The sequence below is a fragment of the Ictalurus punctatus genome, chromosome 28, assembly GCF_001660625.3.
Source record: "Ictalurus punctatus breed USDA103 chromosome 28, Coco_2.0, whole genome shotgun sequence".
NCBI classification, from domain to species: domain Eukaryota; kingdom Metazoa; phylum Chordata; class Actinopteri; order Siluriformes; family Ictaluridae; genus Ictalurus; species Ictalurus punctatus.
Window position 1 is genome coordinate 18,503,458 of NC_030443.2, and position 18,291 is coordinate 18,521,748.

At 42.0% G+C, this 18,291-nt stretch overlaps 2 protein-coding genes across 2 annotated transcripts in view; one reads left to right on the forward strand and one right to left on the reverse strand.

The window, feature by feature from the left end:
• brinp1 (bone morphogenetic protein/retinoic acid inducible neural-specific 1) overlaps positions 1–18,291 on the reverse strand; it is a 120,776-nt gene that overhangs the window by 94,440 nt on the left and 8,045 nt on the right. The window lies entirely within an intron of this gene.
• On the forward strand, positions 4,424–5,660 carry LOC128629316 (putative uncharacterized protein DDB_G0271982; the record flags this gene model as incomplete). The annotated part of the gene is given in 4 exon segments (XM_053676804.1): positions 4,424–4,571; positions 4,702–4,774; positions 4,940–5,141; positions 5,613–5,660. Coding segments are annotated over 4 exon segments (471 nt in total), but the record flags the coding sequence as incomplete, so codon positions are not given.

An 18,291-nucleotide genomic window follows, 5' to 3' on the forward strand; every position in this document is an offset into this window, starting at 1 on the left:
GCCTGTACCTTAAAACGTATGTATTTTTTTTTTTTAGAAAAGATGGTACCACAGCAGGGAGAAGGCAGACCCCAGTTCTGTACTGTCCATTTGTTCAGATTTATCCTCAGCTTTAAATAATGCAGTCTTGAATAACAGGAACGGACAGGGTCAAACTCCGCCTGAATAATTGATCACCGATAGACTGGGACGGATCCCGCTGAAGAAAATGGCCGCCGTCGTTCGGAGATCTCCTTCGTCGCAAGCGTCTTCCATTCGACGCCGACGTGACACGGAAACGAGAGAGCTCGGACAGAAAGTCTTGTCGTCCTCTTTCTCTCTCCTCCTTTATTCATCCTAGCACGTGTCACGGGCGCTCTTTATTATCTCGCAGCCCAGCCGAATCGTGTCTTCGCTCAGTGATAAGCGTAATTACAGCCGTAAATGGCTTCCTTACGCTTAACTTTGCCCTCCGGCTACAGACGCGGTAGCTTTGTTCCGCTGATATTTCAGTCAAAAAATCGTTTTTTTTGTTGTTTTTTTTCTTCGCTGCGATATTAGACGACGTGAGACAGAAAACAAAGCAATAAGGATATGGAAACGTAATCGACACTTCCGACCAATCAGAATCCAGAATTCACCAGTGCCGTGGCGATTAAATATATATATATATATATATATATATATATATATATATATATATATATATATATATATATAATTTCAGTTTGCTTGTGCGTCATGTTTCAGAGTCATTGCTGTAACGAGTGTTTTTGGATGATGAATAACAACCTGAGCCAGCCTACGGAAACAACCAAACATCATGAATAATACATATTCATGCAGCATGTCCTAAATTATGCATTTAGTGGTATAATGGAGAAAAAATAACGGCACCCATAAGTAATGATGTCTCTGGGGGGAAAACCCTGGCACAAAAAAAATAAAAAAAATAAAAAAAAAACAATTCTAATTTCCAAAAATTTGGCCTCTTGCAATATTATAGTTCTTTAGAAGATGTGTAAAATTGTATTCGGCCTGCTCGGAGCAGCGTGGTGTAATTTAGTCGGGCGCAGACAGTGATATAACGAATGCGTTCTCCTTCTGAGGTTTAATGAATAAAGATCTCCAGGCCAGACAGCGGTCCTGCTGCAATGACAAATACGCAGTAAAGGAATCTAATAAAGGAAGCCCTTTCAAATAATTAGTTTAGACTTACTCGAAGTTGGCTGTCAGGACGCAACGATGCGTCATTTAATCGAAGCGCACGGAGGAGAGAAACGTGGACGGATACCGCGAAGGAACGTGCGGACGCCGGCGTGGTACGAACGCGCTCAACGCACTCAGATGAACGAGCTGTCCGCCGTCTTCTGCATACACCCGCACACGATTGGCTAGTATCGCTTTGAGTGACAGGGGAGAGAGAGTCCGCCCCTCCCACCCAGTGAAACACACAAAACAGTCTTGCTCTCGTGACTCTCAGTGACTCTCGTGACTCGTGGACGGTTCTGGCATCGTTAGGATTCAAATGCAAACACAACTCAAAAGCTTATTCCATCCACGAGTAGCAAAAAGATAAGCGCTAGTTTCCTCTGAGAAGTCTTTTAACCCAACCTCACGCGAGGTCACACGGACACTCAGAAGTAAGAAGTAAAACTTCCGAGAAACCGCCGGAATATATATACAGACTTCCCGTTGTCATGACTGCAGAAACGGCTGGGCTAACATGCTCGCAACTGAACACTCCAAAGCCCCGCCCACACACGATTACTGTTACGATTACATGGTGACCGCTAGGCATCGGATTGAAACGTCGAATTCGGTACAATAGGCGTATTTTGAAAGACAGGACGGGGGTTGGGGGATATTGTAATATTCGTTTCAATCCAAACTTTTTCATTCAAATGATTGACATATTACGGCCTATAGGAAAGCTTTTACACAACAAAGCCCCACCCACACTAAGTGTTCCTAATGATCACGGTACAAACCACTCGATCCACGGTAACTGACGGAGATAGCTAATTCATTTAACGTCAACTCGCTAATGTTATAAAGAACGGGTCTAGTAGCGTCGGTGCGTTTAAAAAAAACGTGTTTGTACCGAAAAGAAAAAAAAAAAGGCTACGATGATGACGACGACAACATCAGCCATGTTATAATAACATTTCAGCAATTTCTTTCTTTTAATTCCTTCCAAATGACAATTACCGCTCATTAAAATAGTGCATATTAATTAGGAGAGCTAGTTTATAATGGGACTGTGTATAAAATGTCATTTGTGCGCTTATAAAACGAGCATTTCGATTTAATTAAACTTTACCTGTGTGGCGCTTTTAACAGCGGACGCTGTCTCGGAGCAGCTTTACAGAAGCGTATAAACGCAGGGTAGAGATTTTAAGTGTGTGGATTTATCCCTGTTGGGCGAGACGGTGGTGACGGCGGTGAGGGAAAAACTCCCTGAGACGATACGAGGAAGAAACCTTGAGAGGAAGCGGACTCAGAAGGGAACCCGTAATCATCTGGGGAACGACGGATAGTGCGAGTGTACTGCGTGTGACGGCGTACACGGCGTATTTAAAACTGGGTGAGAAAGTTCCGCTGTAAACTCAGATGACGTTCTTGATCCTTCAGCTCATTTTCCTCCACACGTGAAGGGATTATTTGCAGTAAACGTACCAGCTGTCTAAGATTTTAACCCCACGTGACCCTGTGAACTCTCGACCCGCATCGCTAATGAGATGGCTCTCAGGCGTGGGTTCTCAATCTGCCACACACACACCCACCCACACACACACACATACATAAAGCCAACATCATACTCATCGTCTCCGAGCGATTCTTTACGATTCCCCCGGAGCAAGTTAAACCCATAACACCACACTCGCACACACTGGGGGTCTCGATCGGAGTTGAAAGTGTGATCGCACACCCGAGGGCCATCACGGTGGAGCTCCGATGTACAGCCGTCACAGGAAACCGTAGATACACTGCTTTTTAGAGCATTAACATGGAGCAGGCTGGTTTGGCAGCTTGGATTTTTCCAGGATAATTCCTTCAACCGAGGAGTTGCCAACATCACAGTGTGTGTGTGTGTGTGTGAGAAAGTGGGCCATGGAGCTCAATGAACACCAACTGCAGTCTTATATAGGACAATGTTAAAAGAATTACAAGAAAGGGTCTAGGCAAAGCAAAAGGGGATGATTCATGTGGACATTTCCTCATTATTTTGGACCTTAATATATGCAAATGAGCGTCCTTGTAGCTGGATAGATGGGTTAGTTGATCATCTTCCTGTGACCGGTCAGGTCAGTGGTAGCTCGGTGGTTAAGACGTCCGATTACCGATCGGAAGCTCGTGAGATCAAATCCCCGCACTGTCAAGCTGCCACTGCCGGGCCCTTGAGCAAGGCCCTTAACGCTCCACTGCTCGGTCGTGTGAAACGAGATCAACTGTAAGTTACGTCTGTCAAATGCCATAAATATACAGCGTACCAGCCATAACACATCAACAACTACCGATAATCGCTAACGAGCAGCGCCGCAACGGACGAGAGTCAAACACGAGCCGAGACGTCGCTAACGAGGAGCTGAAAAGAAGTTTCCATGGAAACATACTGATGAAATTACACCGCAAGAGTAACAACGTTTTCTACAACAGAAAAAAAAAAAAAAACACGAGAGAGAAAAATAAACGTTCAAGAGGAAAAGAGCTCAGTCGAACCCCGACTCGTTATACGACACGTAAGACTTCGGGAACAGAACTTGCTGAGGAGAAAAAAAATCAGATCTTATCTGATGCAATTTCATTTTTTGGAGAAGAAAAATAAATAAATAAATCAATGGTTGTTGACACGGTACGTGTTATCCTGGGAAATTAAATAATTAAAATAATAAAATAATTCATCACTGCAATGATGGATGAAACAATGGCTCATACTGTATATGCATGTTGACTCCAAACGTACACAAGTAAAAAAGCTGAATCAAAGAGTCGACTCGTTCACAAATGACACGTCACGTTTTAAATGATGCGTACAGGTCAAGAGAGCGGCAAGAGCGTGGACTTTCGGATCAAAAGTTTTCGCCGTTTGTTGTTGTTGTTGTTGCTGTTGTTGTTGTTGTTATCCAGAGCAATGGAATAATTAAATAAATAACGTTTTAAAGATGTAATATTTGATTGGTTCAACCCGACTGGACTCCTATGTATACTCCGACGCTCTCCGTCACTGTCTCCTGATGCCGGATTTTTATTTTAGATTCGATTTCTTTTCAGAATTATTTATGTGCGTCAGAGATTCCGAGCTGTCGTGGAGGCGCCGATATTTTCGAGCATGCTAGAAAATCTTGCGGCGCGACTTCCTCCACGACGAGCAGCGAGTACAGCGATGAGCGAAAGCCAGCAGGACGTGACAGGAAAAGAAATTCGTTCGCTTCTGTAAGAAATGATTTGGTGTTTCAGACCTAACACGGCCCGTCGGAACAGCGACGATAACCATAAAAACTATCTTCCTCCTGGAGGAACGGCGTTCCAGTGCGGTTCCGGAGACGTGCAGAGTCTACACCGAGGAGCATCGGAGCTGGCGTCCTGCGGTGGCCCAAAACCTTACAAACACGCCCATGTGTACAGATATAGATTTTCATTTGCTGGAGATTGAGAGATGGAGAGATTTCAGGAGAGATTTGCTCGATCTCAGAGAAAGCACATGCTCCGGTCCTTCAGGCGTCGAGGTGAAATTTGATTCACAGCTAGTGGGAGAGGAGAAGCGTGAGGAGCCACAGCGGGAAGGGAATGAGTGCGTAGAGAGAAATCTCTGTCACTTCAAAGGAGAGAGAGAGAGAGAGAGAGAGAGAGAGAGAGAGAGAGAGAGAGAGAGAAAGAGAGAGAGAGAGTGAGAGAGAGTAAGTGAGAAAGAGAGAGAGACAGAGGGAGAGAAAGAGAGAGAGTGAGAGAGAGTAAGAGAGAAAGAGATAGAGAGAAAGAGAGAGAGACAGGAAGTGAGAGAGAGACAGAGAGAGAGAAAGAGAGAGAGTGAGAGAGAGTATAAGAGAGAGAGAGAAAGAGAGAGAGAGAAAGAGAGACAGAAAGTGAGAGAGAGAGAGAAAGAGAGTAAGAGAGAAAGAGAGAGAGACTGAGAGAGAGAAAGAGAGAAAGAGATAGAGAGAAAGAGAGAGAGAGACAGGAAGTGAGAGAGAGACAGAGAGAGAGAGAAAGAGAGAGAGAGTGAGAGAGAGGGTAAGAGAGAGAGAGAAAGAGATAGAGAGAAAGAGAGAGAGAAAGAGAGAGAGTGAGAGAGAGTGTAAGAGAGAGAGAGAAAGAGATAGAGAGAAAGAGAGAGAGAGACAGAAAGTGAGAGAGAGAGAAAGTGAGAGAGAGAAAGAGAGAGAGCAGGAGAGAGAGAGAGAGACAGAGAGAAAGAGAGAGAGAGGGAGAGAGAAAGAGAGAGAGACAGAGTGAGAGAGACAGAGAGAGAGAGAAAGTGAGAGAGAGACAGAGAGAGAGAGAGAAAGTGAGAGAGAGACAGAGAGAGATAGAAAGAGAGAGCGAGAGGGAGAGAGAGATACAGATACACAGAGAGAAAGAGACAGAGTGTGAGAGAGAGAGACAGAGTGAGAGCGAGAAAGAGAGAAAGAGAGAAAGAGAGGGAGAGAAAGAGAGAAAGAGAGGGAGAGAGGGAGAGAAAGAGAGAAAGAGAGAAAGAGAGGGAGAGAAAGAGAGAAAGAGAGGGAGAGAAAGAGAGAGAGAGAGAGAGAGGGGGGTCCATTCCAATCCTCTCTCACCTTCTCAATGCATTGTTTCACAACAGTAATTATTCATAACCCAAGAGAATTCTGGATTCTGATTGGTCAGAAAGTGCTGATTGGTTTTCTTTAGATCGCTCGTGTAGTTCCAGATAAATCTATAAGAATCGTCATCTTCTGACGCCGATCAGAACCCAGAATTCATCACCACTTTAGTATAAGAAAGTCTAAATGCCCAAATTCTAAACCCTGAACCCGAGACGTTACTGCAGCGCCGGTAACATTGCTCGAGATCGAACTCGGATAAAACGCACCATAACGTGTCTCCCGGCTCGTGCCCGCTCAGACGAACGCTCCCGGGTTCCGGGGATAAGCCGCATTCAAGATTTTAGGAGAACGCCACGTTTTCTTCTGCCGAGTCGTCGTTTTTGTGCCGCGCGCGCAGCTAATTAAGCGCAATCGTTAAATAATTATGATCGGTCGGTGCAGTAACGTTGGCGGATTTCCATTTGCACTAACGGCGTGACTTTCGCTCGACTCAGCGGTTCAGGGTAATGCAGAATCAGCAGTGTGGTACGGTAGGTATGGTAGCGCTCTCGCGTGCGAATCTCTGATGAACAAGAGATATACCGGGTTAATATTACAGCTTTCTTTTTTTTTTTTTTAATGCTAACGCAGAAACCTTACTAGCTCTACTATATATATATATATATATATATATATATATATATATATATATATATATATATATATATATATATATATATATATAACTTATGGCTTTTAAGATCATTTTCTTCCACACCAGCAGAGTGGCATGTTTTAGTTTTTGTTCTGTTGTTGTTGCTTTATTATTATTATTATTATTATTATTATTATTATTATTATTATTATTATTATCATCCCCAAATGTTGAAGTCCAGATAATACATTTATGAAAACCTGGGGCTTTTTTCTTGTTCTTTTCCCCCAAAAAATGAAACTTATCCCACCGCATGCACTATACAGAATTATTATTAATGGCTTTTTTTTTTTTTTCCCCTTTGTGACATTTAACATTTTATTCAGATTACCATTAACATTGGTCTGAACTATCAGAGAGCCATTACTTATTTTAATTAGTGTATGGGGTGAATCACGATCGCATGAATCAGGGTTGTTAAAAAAAAAAAAAAAAAAAAAAAAAAAAACAGCCCAAAAACCAAAACGTTACATCATCTTCAGGATTTTCCCATTACTGTAACTATTAATGGAAAAAAAAAACATAATAATCTACGCTGATTAACACGGGAGCTAACTGCGAGCATGCGCCATTCACTTCACTAGTAAACGACACCAATATGGACTGTCACTTCATTATACCGTCTCAAATTGAGCTGTAAATCAGAGATTTTGATTTACAAAGATCCCCCCTAGAGCGCAAAGAAACGTTCTCGACTTTAACGCCTAACCCGGAGACGGGCGCGATCGCCGCTCTCTACCCGTCGGGAGATCCGGGAACGCATCGTGCTCGATTCATCCCAACTGACGTCCTATAAAGACCCCACAAATGCTCACTAAATCAGCCTGAAATCCATCTTAGTCATCCGACTTCTCAGAGACCACAGGCTTGTTCTCTAATTGCATCCCATGATTCCCCCGTCCGCTCTGTGGCGATGTATTGAACGTCGTGTCCCGCGTGGTCCGCCGGGAGCGGACGTTAGGGCTCGGAGAAGCCGACAGGACGCATCAAATTAGCGCTTTTAAGAAGCTAATCTCAGGACGGTCGTCTCTAGGGAGCCGCTGCAAATGCCGGCGTGCTTCTGAGTCACAGTCGTCGAGTCACCGAGTGTCGAGTGCGGTATTTTTGTCTTGTTTCCGTGGAGGTAAAGGTCACGACAGGAAGTGCACACACAGAACAGCGAATGTCATGTTGGGTATCGAGGGGATTCAAGTGACCTCGAGATTGTGGAGAAAATAAGCACTCGGTTCCTGTATGTCTGACATCCACTTCCTGTTTTATCCGTGCAACACTGTGTAGGGAAGGGGGTGGAGTCTAATCATGCTAAGACTATACTGTATCTTATCTTATCTTAATAGTAGCACGTCTTTGGCTAACATTTCTAATCTCAGTCAGCTCCGCTACTCTAGCATGACATGGATTTGAGTCGACTGGACATGCGCCAACACTGTTATATTACATTTCCGTCGACGCACGGTCAGGAATAACGAGCTCCACCAATCCAGTACAAGTTCCCGCCCACAAATGAGCACCATCTTGACCAATCACACAGACCAAAAAAATTACCACCATGTCTAATCAGCAGCTTTAAAATGAAGATAAGGCTAAGTTTCATCATCATGATCGATCGCTTATCGGTTGAAGCTCTTGTCGAAGCTCTCGTGTATAAAATATTCTCCAGACGGATCTGTTCACGACATAATGTTCTCGTGTGAGTTTTTTTTTTTTTTTTTTAAACAAAATGTTGGCTTTTTTTTTTTTTTTTTTTAATCTCATATTTGACCTTTATATTTCAAACACAGCAGGTCCGCCAGTCGTGCAGAATACCGGCGCTTCCGTTCCAACGATTCCGACAAACCGGGCGCGTGTCCGAATCCTAATCCGCCCCGCAACAACAGACGGAAATGAAAAGCGCGTCTCAGCGGCGCGAGCTTTGAGAGTGTGTCTGTGTGTGTGAACAGAGAGATAGGGAATAGGACAGCGACGATAACCGTGTCTAAAGAAAAGCTTAGTTATATACTTACTAACCTTATTTAAACGCTTTGTAGTTCTTCTTCGGTGGTATTTATAATATGAATACTTGCTGCAACACTCACATACCCACCTTGATTTAAAAAAAAAAAATTAAAATAAACCATCGACCTGTTTTACACACCAGTGAAAAATGTCCATGTCTCTCAATTGAAGACGTCTCTGGAACAGATCCAATGAGCATGCAGCATGTCCCATTACTGTTCTAAGGAGACGTTTTAGTGCACTACTATGCCAGTTTGGGACGATACACTTCGCTCTGTCGTTGAAAAAAAAATTATATATATATATATATATATATCAGGAAAACCTACACACCTGCTCATTCGTGCAATTATCCAATCAGCCAATCGTGTGGCGGCAGCACAATGTGTAAAATCATGAAGATTCGGGTCAAGAGCTTTCAGTTGATGTTCACATCAAAACGGAAACACCTCACTGATGAGAGGTCAGCGGAGAACAGCCGGGAATACGTCTAATACAAAAACGACATCACAACAGGTCGCGCCATCTTGAAGTACCAGCACCCGAGAGCATCCTAGCTCGCGCCGTGCCGCGTAGCTTCGTTCAAGACCGAGCTGCTCCCTTCTGCTCCTTGACCTTCCGAAGTCACGGCTCAGCAGTCTACTATGCCGTGCGGATCATTAAATCCCCGTACCGACCTCGGCCCCAATCGGCCGAGCCCGCGATCGATGAGCGATTTTCAAAACAAACCAATTCACTAATGGGCTGACGTATTGTTTCCATTTAGTCTCGCAGAGAATTTATCGTCATCCACACGGAGATCGATGGAGAAGGAAAAGACCTCTGCGGCGCTTTTGGACCTTTTGTGTCCTGCTCCTACCTTAAGACGACGAGGTTTGTCACCAAGCCAAAAAGTCATTAATGCGACCCGAACGACCGAACAGGACCGATGGCTCGGGTGGTCGAGGTGTTACCGTGGGTAATTCGTATAAATTAGGTACAGCCGGACGGCAGAGAATCAAATTAAACAAAAGGTCATTTATCCCTAATCAATTTTACTCCATGTTATTTATTTATTTATTTATTTATTTATTTATTTGTTGCCATTTTTAAGCGAGTGTCTTCTTAGACAATACACTACACATCCAATTTTATCGTTAAGCGGTGGAGTCGATTTCGAACAAGTCGCCTCTTTGAGCTTCTTTTCTTTTAAATAAAAAGTTATGTTTTGAAGGTCATTAAAGGACTCATTGAAGGATGACTCAGAACTCAGAACTTCTTCTCACTAAACCTACATCAGGCACCTCCGATTAATATATTTTGAAAATGCTGCTTAAAAAATTTACTTTTTGCTTTTTATTATTATTATTAGTAGTAGTAGTAGTAGTAGTAGTAGTAGTAGTAGTGGTAGTAGTAGTATTTGCTTAATTAATATTTAATTTCAAGTATTCACTTTGTTTTAAATTGTAAAAACAACTGAATATTTCACTGTATTTATTTAATTTAAATGACAAATCATTGCTCGTTTTATCCGCTTTTTAATTTAATTATTTTTCTAAAAATTCATTAATTTTACCAGCACATTTGCTGCATTAGGAAGAACAATAAGGAGACGACAAAGAAGAAGGAGAAGAACAATAACGATAACAAGAAATAGAAGAAGAAGAAGAAGAAGAAGAAGTAAAAGAAGAAATAGAAGAAGGTCAAGGAGGAGAAGAAGAAGAACAACAACAATAAGGAGACAACAAAGAAGAAGGAGCAGAAGAACAATAACAATAACAAGAAATAGAAGAAGAACAACAACAAGAAATAGAAGAAGCTCAAGGAGGAGAAGAAGAAGAAGAAGAAGAAGAAGAAGAAAAAGAAGAAAAAGAAGAAGAAGAAGAAGAAGAAAAAGAAGAAAAAGAAGAAGAAGAAGAAGAAGAAGAAGAAGAAGAAGAACAACAACAACAAATAGAAGAAGGAGAAGGAGAACAACAACAACAACAACAACAACAAATAGAAGAAGGAGAAGGAGAACAAGAGCAAGAAGAAGAAGAAGGAGAAGAAAAAGAAGAAGAAGAAGAAGAAGAACAACGAATAGAAGAAGAAGAAGAAGGAGAACAAGAGCAAGAAGAAGAAGAAGAAGCAGAAGAAGAAGAAGAAGAATTTAGAGCACGACGCCCATAATATGTACTGTGGTTTTCTTTTTCTTTTCTTTTCTTTTCTTTTTAATTGTCTTTACTGTCTAATAGAGATTGGGATTAAAGCGCTCCTAATGTTTACACACTCGAGGTAATACGGGATTATACGTTACGACATATAAACTGATAAACCGCAGTAAAACGTCGTCGTTGCTCCTCGTTATTGATGTTCCTCGTGTGATTCTGATCCATTTTCCTGATGTATTTTACTAAACAGACCTTTATTCAAATGACTGGTTTGTTCTGAACAGTGGAGGAACTCTTGGGTAAAGCGTCCGGTGTTTGATGGACGCTCGATCTCATGACTGTCATAATCGCTCGGCTTTTATTCTCGCTCTCATTTCCATCAAGCCGGTGAAATTATCAAGGCAAAATAAAGACTGACAGCACCGCCTGAAGCCACGCTTCTTCTGTAGCTTCTCCCGGACGCAGATCTTCTTCACGTCTCTCCGTAGTAGCCGTGTTGGAAAACCGATGTACCGATGGATTCATTATCCCGAGGTTTTTTCACACCACACGTCCACTTTTTTGATATGTGGAACATGCTATTATTATTATTATTATTATTATTATTATTATTATTATTATTATTATTATTATTATTATTATTATTATTTCAGCCTTGAGCTACATAAAAAGTAAATGGTTCCTCAACGGTTCCTCGAGGGTTCCTGAAGTGCCTAAGAGTTCTAGATTTCGGAAAGGAGTTCTACTTGAAACCTTTCTGTGAAAGTGGAAACTAGAAAAGTAAGAAATTTTGCATATAGCTTTAAAAACAAAAAAACACAGTAAATCTAGAACCTTGAAGAGTATTTTAGGTGTATCCTTCCTGAGATTCCACTAAATGTTTAACACAGACCCCTACAATGCACCCCTACAATTTATGAAGATAAAACTATCCAAAAAAAAATCTTGTTTAATTCCTTAAAGCACAACATATGATAACTTTTTTTTTTTTATCCATTTATGGTTACATTTAAAGCAGTCACTTCCTGTTCTCACCGAATAAACCTCTCCTAATGGTGGAAAACTTCGCCATTTCAACGATGACCAGCATTTTTTTTTAATCCGTTTCTGTGGGAAGTCGCTGTATAAACGTATTAAGACGAGCGCTTTGATACGGACATGCTCTTAATAGCAGAGTAAACGATACCTTCTGACCGATCGGAATCGTGCGTTTGCCGGTTTACAGATTTACGGCAGGGCTGTGGATTAGGAAACACACTGAACACGTTGCTAAGCTGTAAAATAGTTAGCACGGTTTGGTAAATTATTTTGCAGTTGGTTGGGAGGAAAATGTTCCCAGCGTCTCTGGAGCGGAAAGGGTTAAGGGCCTCGCTCAAGGGCCCAACGGTAGCAGGTCGGCAGTGCTGGGGCTTAAACACCCGACCGTCCAATCAGAAACCCAGAGCCTTAACCGCTAAGCCACCACTGCCCGTGACGTCTGGTTAAAGCTAGCTAGTGGGCCGTAGTTCGGCGATCCTTGCCCTAGATCTGTAGACGAGTCGTCTGAAGAACTTCGTAATAAGACGCCACTTGCTTTCATCCTCACCACAAGCCGTTTTAAATTCGTAACCCGGTTTGCGGCACCATGCTATGCATCATACTGCTGGCCTAGAAACAAATGTTTGCTCAGCATTTTTACATTATTTAGTACGTGCTAGTACTGAGAGTTTGGCTTTCAGGCGCATTTGTTGTTGCCGCCCGCCTTACACACACACACACACACACACGCAGTCGATGTTGATGGAGGAAGCGGAGCAGATGCATGCGTCTCAGGAGACAGGACCTGAGGCACCCCGAGGAGCGGAGTTTCCATCCCACGGCTGCTGCTGCTCCATTATGTGCCCGTGTTACTCTCCTCTCCTGAAAAGCAGCGCTGACCTCATTTCCTCCCCGTCGTTCTGTTCATCCACCACTTCCTGTCTCTTCCGAGTGTCTCCAAACCGAAACTCTCGATCGCAGGACTCGGATGAAGAGACGATCCATACCGACGTGTGATTTTGCATGACGGAGCAGGAGATGATGGGAAACGGCGGGGTTCCATAAATCTCAGAGATCCGCAGGGACAGGAAGCAGATGGCCGTATAAGCCCGTGCGCCGCTCTCGGTTGCTCGTAGACGAAGCGTTGCGAAAGACTCAACACACTTGTACACCCTACATTTACACACTCACTGCTGCCTGGTGAAATGTGCAGAGATCGCGGGGACGTTTTCATTCGAGTCGGACACGTCACACCGTCGGATTTGCCAAAGCAAACGTCTGGATGCCTGTATGTAGGACAGAAACAAGACTAGCGCTCTACTTTGAATTCTAGCACTGACATGAAAGACCACCGGCTCTTGAAGAGCCAGTCAAGCCAAAAGATGACATTTACACACCTTTAATTCGTATGTACGGCAGTTCTGCTGCTTTCACGTTGGACTCAAATTGGAGGGCTTTTTGCGTTGGGAAAAATGCAGCTCGTGCAATGTGCACACCGTAACCATAGCGACACTCCGATTTCCTAGCTCGTACCGGCGAACTAACTCGCCCGGCTTGCACTGATCACATAAAATGCCTGCTAAAAAAAAAAATAAAAAAATCGGACCCATCGCAAAAAAATTCTAATGGTTTCCACTACAGATACTATTACAAACCATCAGCTAACCATTAAAACCCTTACCATTACTGGTTCTTAATGGTATACACTAGATATAACATAAAACCAGTAGAAGTCAACAAAATTACCAGTAGATACCCACAGCGGCCATTACAGTTTCCATTAAAACCAATACAATTCCCATTATAAAACCATTACAAATTCTAAAATGGTTTCTATTGTTTTTTTTTTTTTTTTTTTCAGCAGGGAAGTTTTAACATAGCTTCCAGTTATAGCTATAAACATACACCTGCCTGCTAGTAGTGCGACATCGACCGTAAACAAACTCCCCGTTGCATTTCAGCTTTTCTTCATTTATTATTTCATATAGAATTTACACAATATCCAGCCATTAATCTTTACGTGACGGTAAAAAAAAAAAAAAAAAAAAAAAAAACGCTGATTAGCGCCTAACACTGAAGTTCCAACACAACAAACGTCTTCACTACGAGCGCAACTGAACCTCTGGAACTCATCCGAGTCAGACCGATGCTGTACCGATGGCTCCTTGTGATTCGACGAATAATAAAAAGGAAGAAACCGCTGCGACTGTGATGAAATCGGAGCTTCGTGATGAAATCGGAGCGTGTTATTTCTTTCTCGTTCTCGTCGCACCATCCCGCGATACCCCTGGGCGCTTCAGAGAGCCGGACGGGTTCCGGCGCGGTGATTACGCCGGTGTCCGCGACGCCCCTGGATAACGATCATCGTCTCCACCTCCATCAGGGACACAAATAGTTAACAGTTCGCCGTTGCTTTTGAGCAGATAGAAGTAGCGATGCCGAAATCTCGAGGATTTATCTTTCCTTCCGAGACTCTCAGAATATCAGCGCATGAGCAACGATCCGATCTCTCGCAGAACCGATCTCTCCATACTCGAAGTCTCTTTACGACTACTCGTAGTACATTTCTGTAAGGAGATGTTTATTTAACATTTATGGAAGGAGTCTACAGTGTTAACTTTACACCTTTTGCGCCATCTTCGGGACAGACGAGTTTACAGTACGCGTCACGGTCTCTCAGTAACATGAGATTACCTTCCAGATCGAGAAAGAAGAGAGGCCGGGGAGGGGACAACTGTTTATAGCTGCTATAACGTAAGTGAAAACAGGGACTAATTTTTTTTTACATGGAACATCAAAAAAAAAAAAAAAAAACAGGATGTGACATCATTTGCTTAATAAAATGATTAATTTCTGGCAAATTGCTGTGGTAAAAGAGGAATAAAAGTCTATATATCAAAATATAATGATAATAATGATATATTTGTGTGCTTGTTGATCAGGATAATTAGCTGCATCGCTATAGGAACGAAAGTGGAGTAAAAACCACAGCCGCTCCAGTGAGAAAAAAAAAAAGGTTATATTTTTAGCGACGTCACGCTTCAGGCATTAGCATTATGTGGCATTGATGCTTTCGGTTGTGTGCACATGCACACATTAATTACGCTTTAACTCGTTAACATGTCAATACAGTTTCTATTAATGCTGTTGCTATTCTGCTGGCTGCTGGAGAAAGAGCGTGAAGAGGTGCAAAGACAAGCTGAAAACCAGGATTCATTAACGTACGCGTATTAAGACACGAGCGGTGCTTCTAATTCATTCGGGATCTAAACCTGAGAGGAAATATTTGTGCGCTTCACCCAGCCGCGGAGACGAAAACAAAAGGTCCCCCGTTGTGCAACTTTGGATCAGGAAGATTGTGGAGGTGTAAAATCCACGAGTTCAAACGCTAGTGGCTGTTTGGTGGAGGTTGACTGCTACAAAAGCGAAGCAGCAGGATGTGCTCGTGTAGCTCAGCGCTAACATGAAGAGATGAACAGGAACCCCCTCGAATTTTAATTTCCCTCCCTGAGACACTTCCTGCCTGCTGTAAACACGTCCTTCAAAAGATAACACCCTCTTCACCTTACACACGGAAACAATGTTAGCGTGAATAGCTAGCATACGTGCTCGCATCGTGCAGAGTGACCGGCGTCGTTAACGAAGCATTGTTTCATTATCCGTTCGTGCATCTATTCATTTATCTATTTATTTAGTGTTCTATCTATTTTTGTTCTATCTATTTATTTATTTATTTATGTCTGTCTATCTGTCTGTCCATCTTTCTATCTATCTATCTGTCAGTCTGTCTATCTATTGATTTATTTATCCATCCATTCATCTATGATCTAGCCATCTATCAATTGTTTTATTTATTTATTTATTTATCTGCCTATATTTATTTATTCATTTATTTATCAGTTCATCTATCTATCTATCTATCTATCTTTTATTTATCTATATATAATCTGTCAGTTGTTTTATTTATTTGTTTGTTTGTTTACCTGTCTATCTATCAATACAATTATCCATCAATTGTTCTATCTATCTATCTATTTATTTATTTATTTATTTATTTATTTATATGTCTGTCTATCTGTCTGTCCATCTTTCTATCTATCTGTCAGTCTGTATGTCTACCAATATAATTATCCATCAATTGTTCTATCTATCTATCTATCTATCTATCTATCTATTTATATGTCTGTCTATCTGTCTGTCCATCCATTTATCTGTCTGTCTGTCCGTCCGTCCGTCCGTCCATCTTTCCATCTACCTATCTGTCGGTCTGTCTGTCTATCAATATAATTATCTATCAGTTGTTCTATCTATCTATCTATCTATCTATATGTCTATCTGTCTGTGCATCCATTTATCTGTCTGTCTGTCTGTCTGTCTGTCTGTCTGTCCGTCCATCTTTCTATCTATCTACCTGTCGGTCTGTCTATCTCTGTCCATCCATTTATCTGTCTGTCTGCCCATCCGTCCGTCCATCCATTGATATATATATATATATATATATATATATATATATATATATATATATATATATATATATATATATATATATATATACACACATCTATAATGTCTTATTTTTTTTTGTGCCAAAATGTGGGGTGAAGTCCAGAGACAACACTATATTGCTTATATGCTACATATGTATGCTACTCCAAAATATTGGCGCCCATGAAAATGACCAAAAACAAAAGAAGAAGAAGAAGAAAATGAATGCAGGATAAATGAATATCCTATGCAGTGAGTTACATGCAAGTTCTTTATTTGGCTTTTTTCTCCCATTATTTCACATGTGGTTCATCAACCACAGTATTTTCAGCTACTTCCATCCTTCTTTACCCAACAACCTTTTTATAGCAGTGCAGTGGGATTTAGACCTCGCTTCATCTCTACCTAAAGAGAGCGATGCGGCGGCGCTTTAGTCATTTATTCTGTTAAACTCTATCACCTCCTCATCTGTACACTCTGCAAAAACACATTAACTTCCATGCTCGTTACCTCATAGATCACTAACTAGCCACAGCGCCACTGTGTTGTATAGCTTTGCATTCTGGGACTAATCTGAGTCCAATGTTTGTAACTTCTCCACTACTTCTGGTGAAAAAGGTGAATGAGAGAAAAAAAAAAGAAAAAAAAACTTCTTGCTATTTTGTATTTAGGAGCCAAACTGGATGCATTTTCTCCTATTAAAGACCATGTGACAGCTCTACCAATAACAATGTCGTCCTGTGACATCAGAGAGCTAATTTCTCAAGGAAACAACAAAAATACAGCACCAACCAACAAATCAGCAGATCACCAGAATCGCCAAACACATCACGGATATTTCACTATGAACATATTTAACACGGACTTTTCCTTGAAGTCTGTTTCATTCTAATGCTAAAGGACGACCACGAAAGCTGTGGCTGTCCCAAATCAATCAATATGGGAAATTTTACACCGTATCCTCAGCCTCGCGTTACATAACGCTTCTGAACTGTTGTACACGGAATGCTAATCTTTATTATAGCTGTTCGTGTGCTATGAAAGAAACAGCCAATCACGTAACAAGACACAAAATGTCTCCTGTAGTCAGCGTTCAGCAAAATATAAAACGTCCATCCGTACCCCGGCTACGAGGGAGGACTCGTCGCTAAATTATTCATGAAGCAAATATGCGAGCCGAGCCGCAACCGGATCAGCGCAGAGTCATAAACCTTTAGCGAAAGCAAACGATCCTGCACCGCGACCTGTCGTTTCTTCCCCCCCCTCCTCATCCCAGCAATCACAGAGTTATTTTAACGAGAGGTCCGTGTCTGCCCTCTGAGCCGCCTGGGACGTAATCCAGAGGAAGAGTCCGAATTAGTTTTGTTATAGAGGGAAATCAAAAGCAGTAACTTAATCCTCCGTCACACAACCAGTGTGTTCTGGAGTGTGGAGGGGTATGAGGAGCGAAGGACCGAGAGGAGGCCGTGTTTCCTGGGTGTTTATGTTTACGCGAGTTTACGATGACATGATAATTGTAAACGACAGTGAAGCGCTTTTAGTGAAGAGAAGTGGGCGGGGCCAGGTGACACCGAAACATCATAACATTATGCAAATGAGACGTGGAGTAACGTTCCGATGCGAGGGAAGCGCGGTGAGACTCTCGGCTCTTTGGATGGATGGATGGATGGATAGATAGATAGATAGATAGATAGATAGATAGATAGATAGATAGTGTTGAAAGCTAGTGCACATGTCAATGTAATTATAATAAAAATCCTTTTAATTTTCTGGTAAATATTCAATATTGTATCTACATCGTTTATATGAATGGAGCAATTCCAGTACACTGAATTATGGCAACCATTTTTAAAATTATTATTATTATTATTATTATTATTATTATTATTATTATACGGTATGTTTCTAGACAGGCCTGAATATTTGCCCTGTTTGAAAGATCTTGGCTTGTTGACTCATTACTAGCGCGGCTCGACGTCGCCGATGGGATATTTGATAATCTGCTTGCAGCAGGAGGTGTGTGTTTGGTGCACGGCTTAGCTGAAACAGCACTTCTTCCTTGTCGAACATGGCAGCGGTACACATTTCCTCCACGTTGCATCATTGACATGTCGGGCACGTGCTCAGCTTTGCAATATCGCACCTCTGGGGAAAGTTTCAGTCTACGCCCCTGCCATCCGTATGCAGGTCGTCATCAGAACCG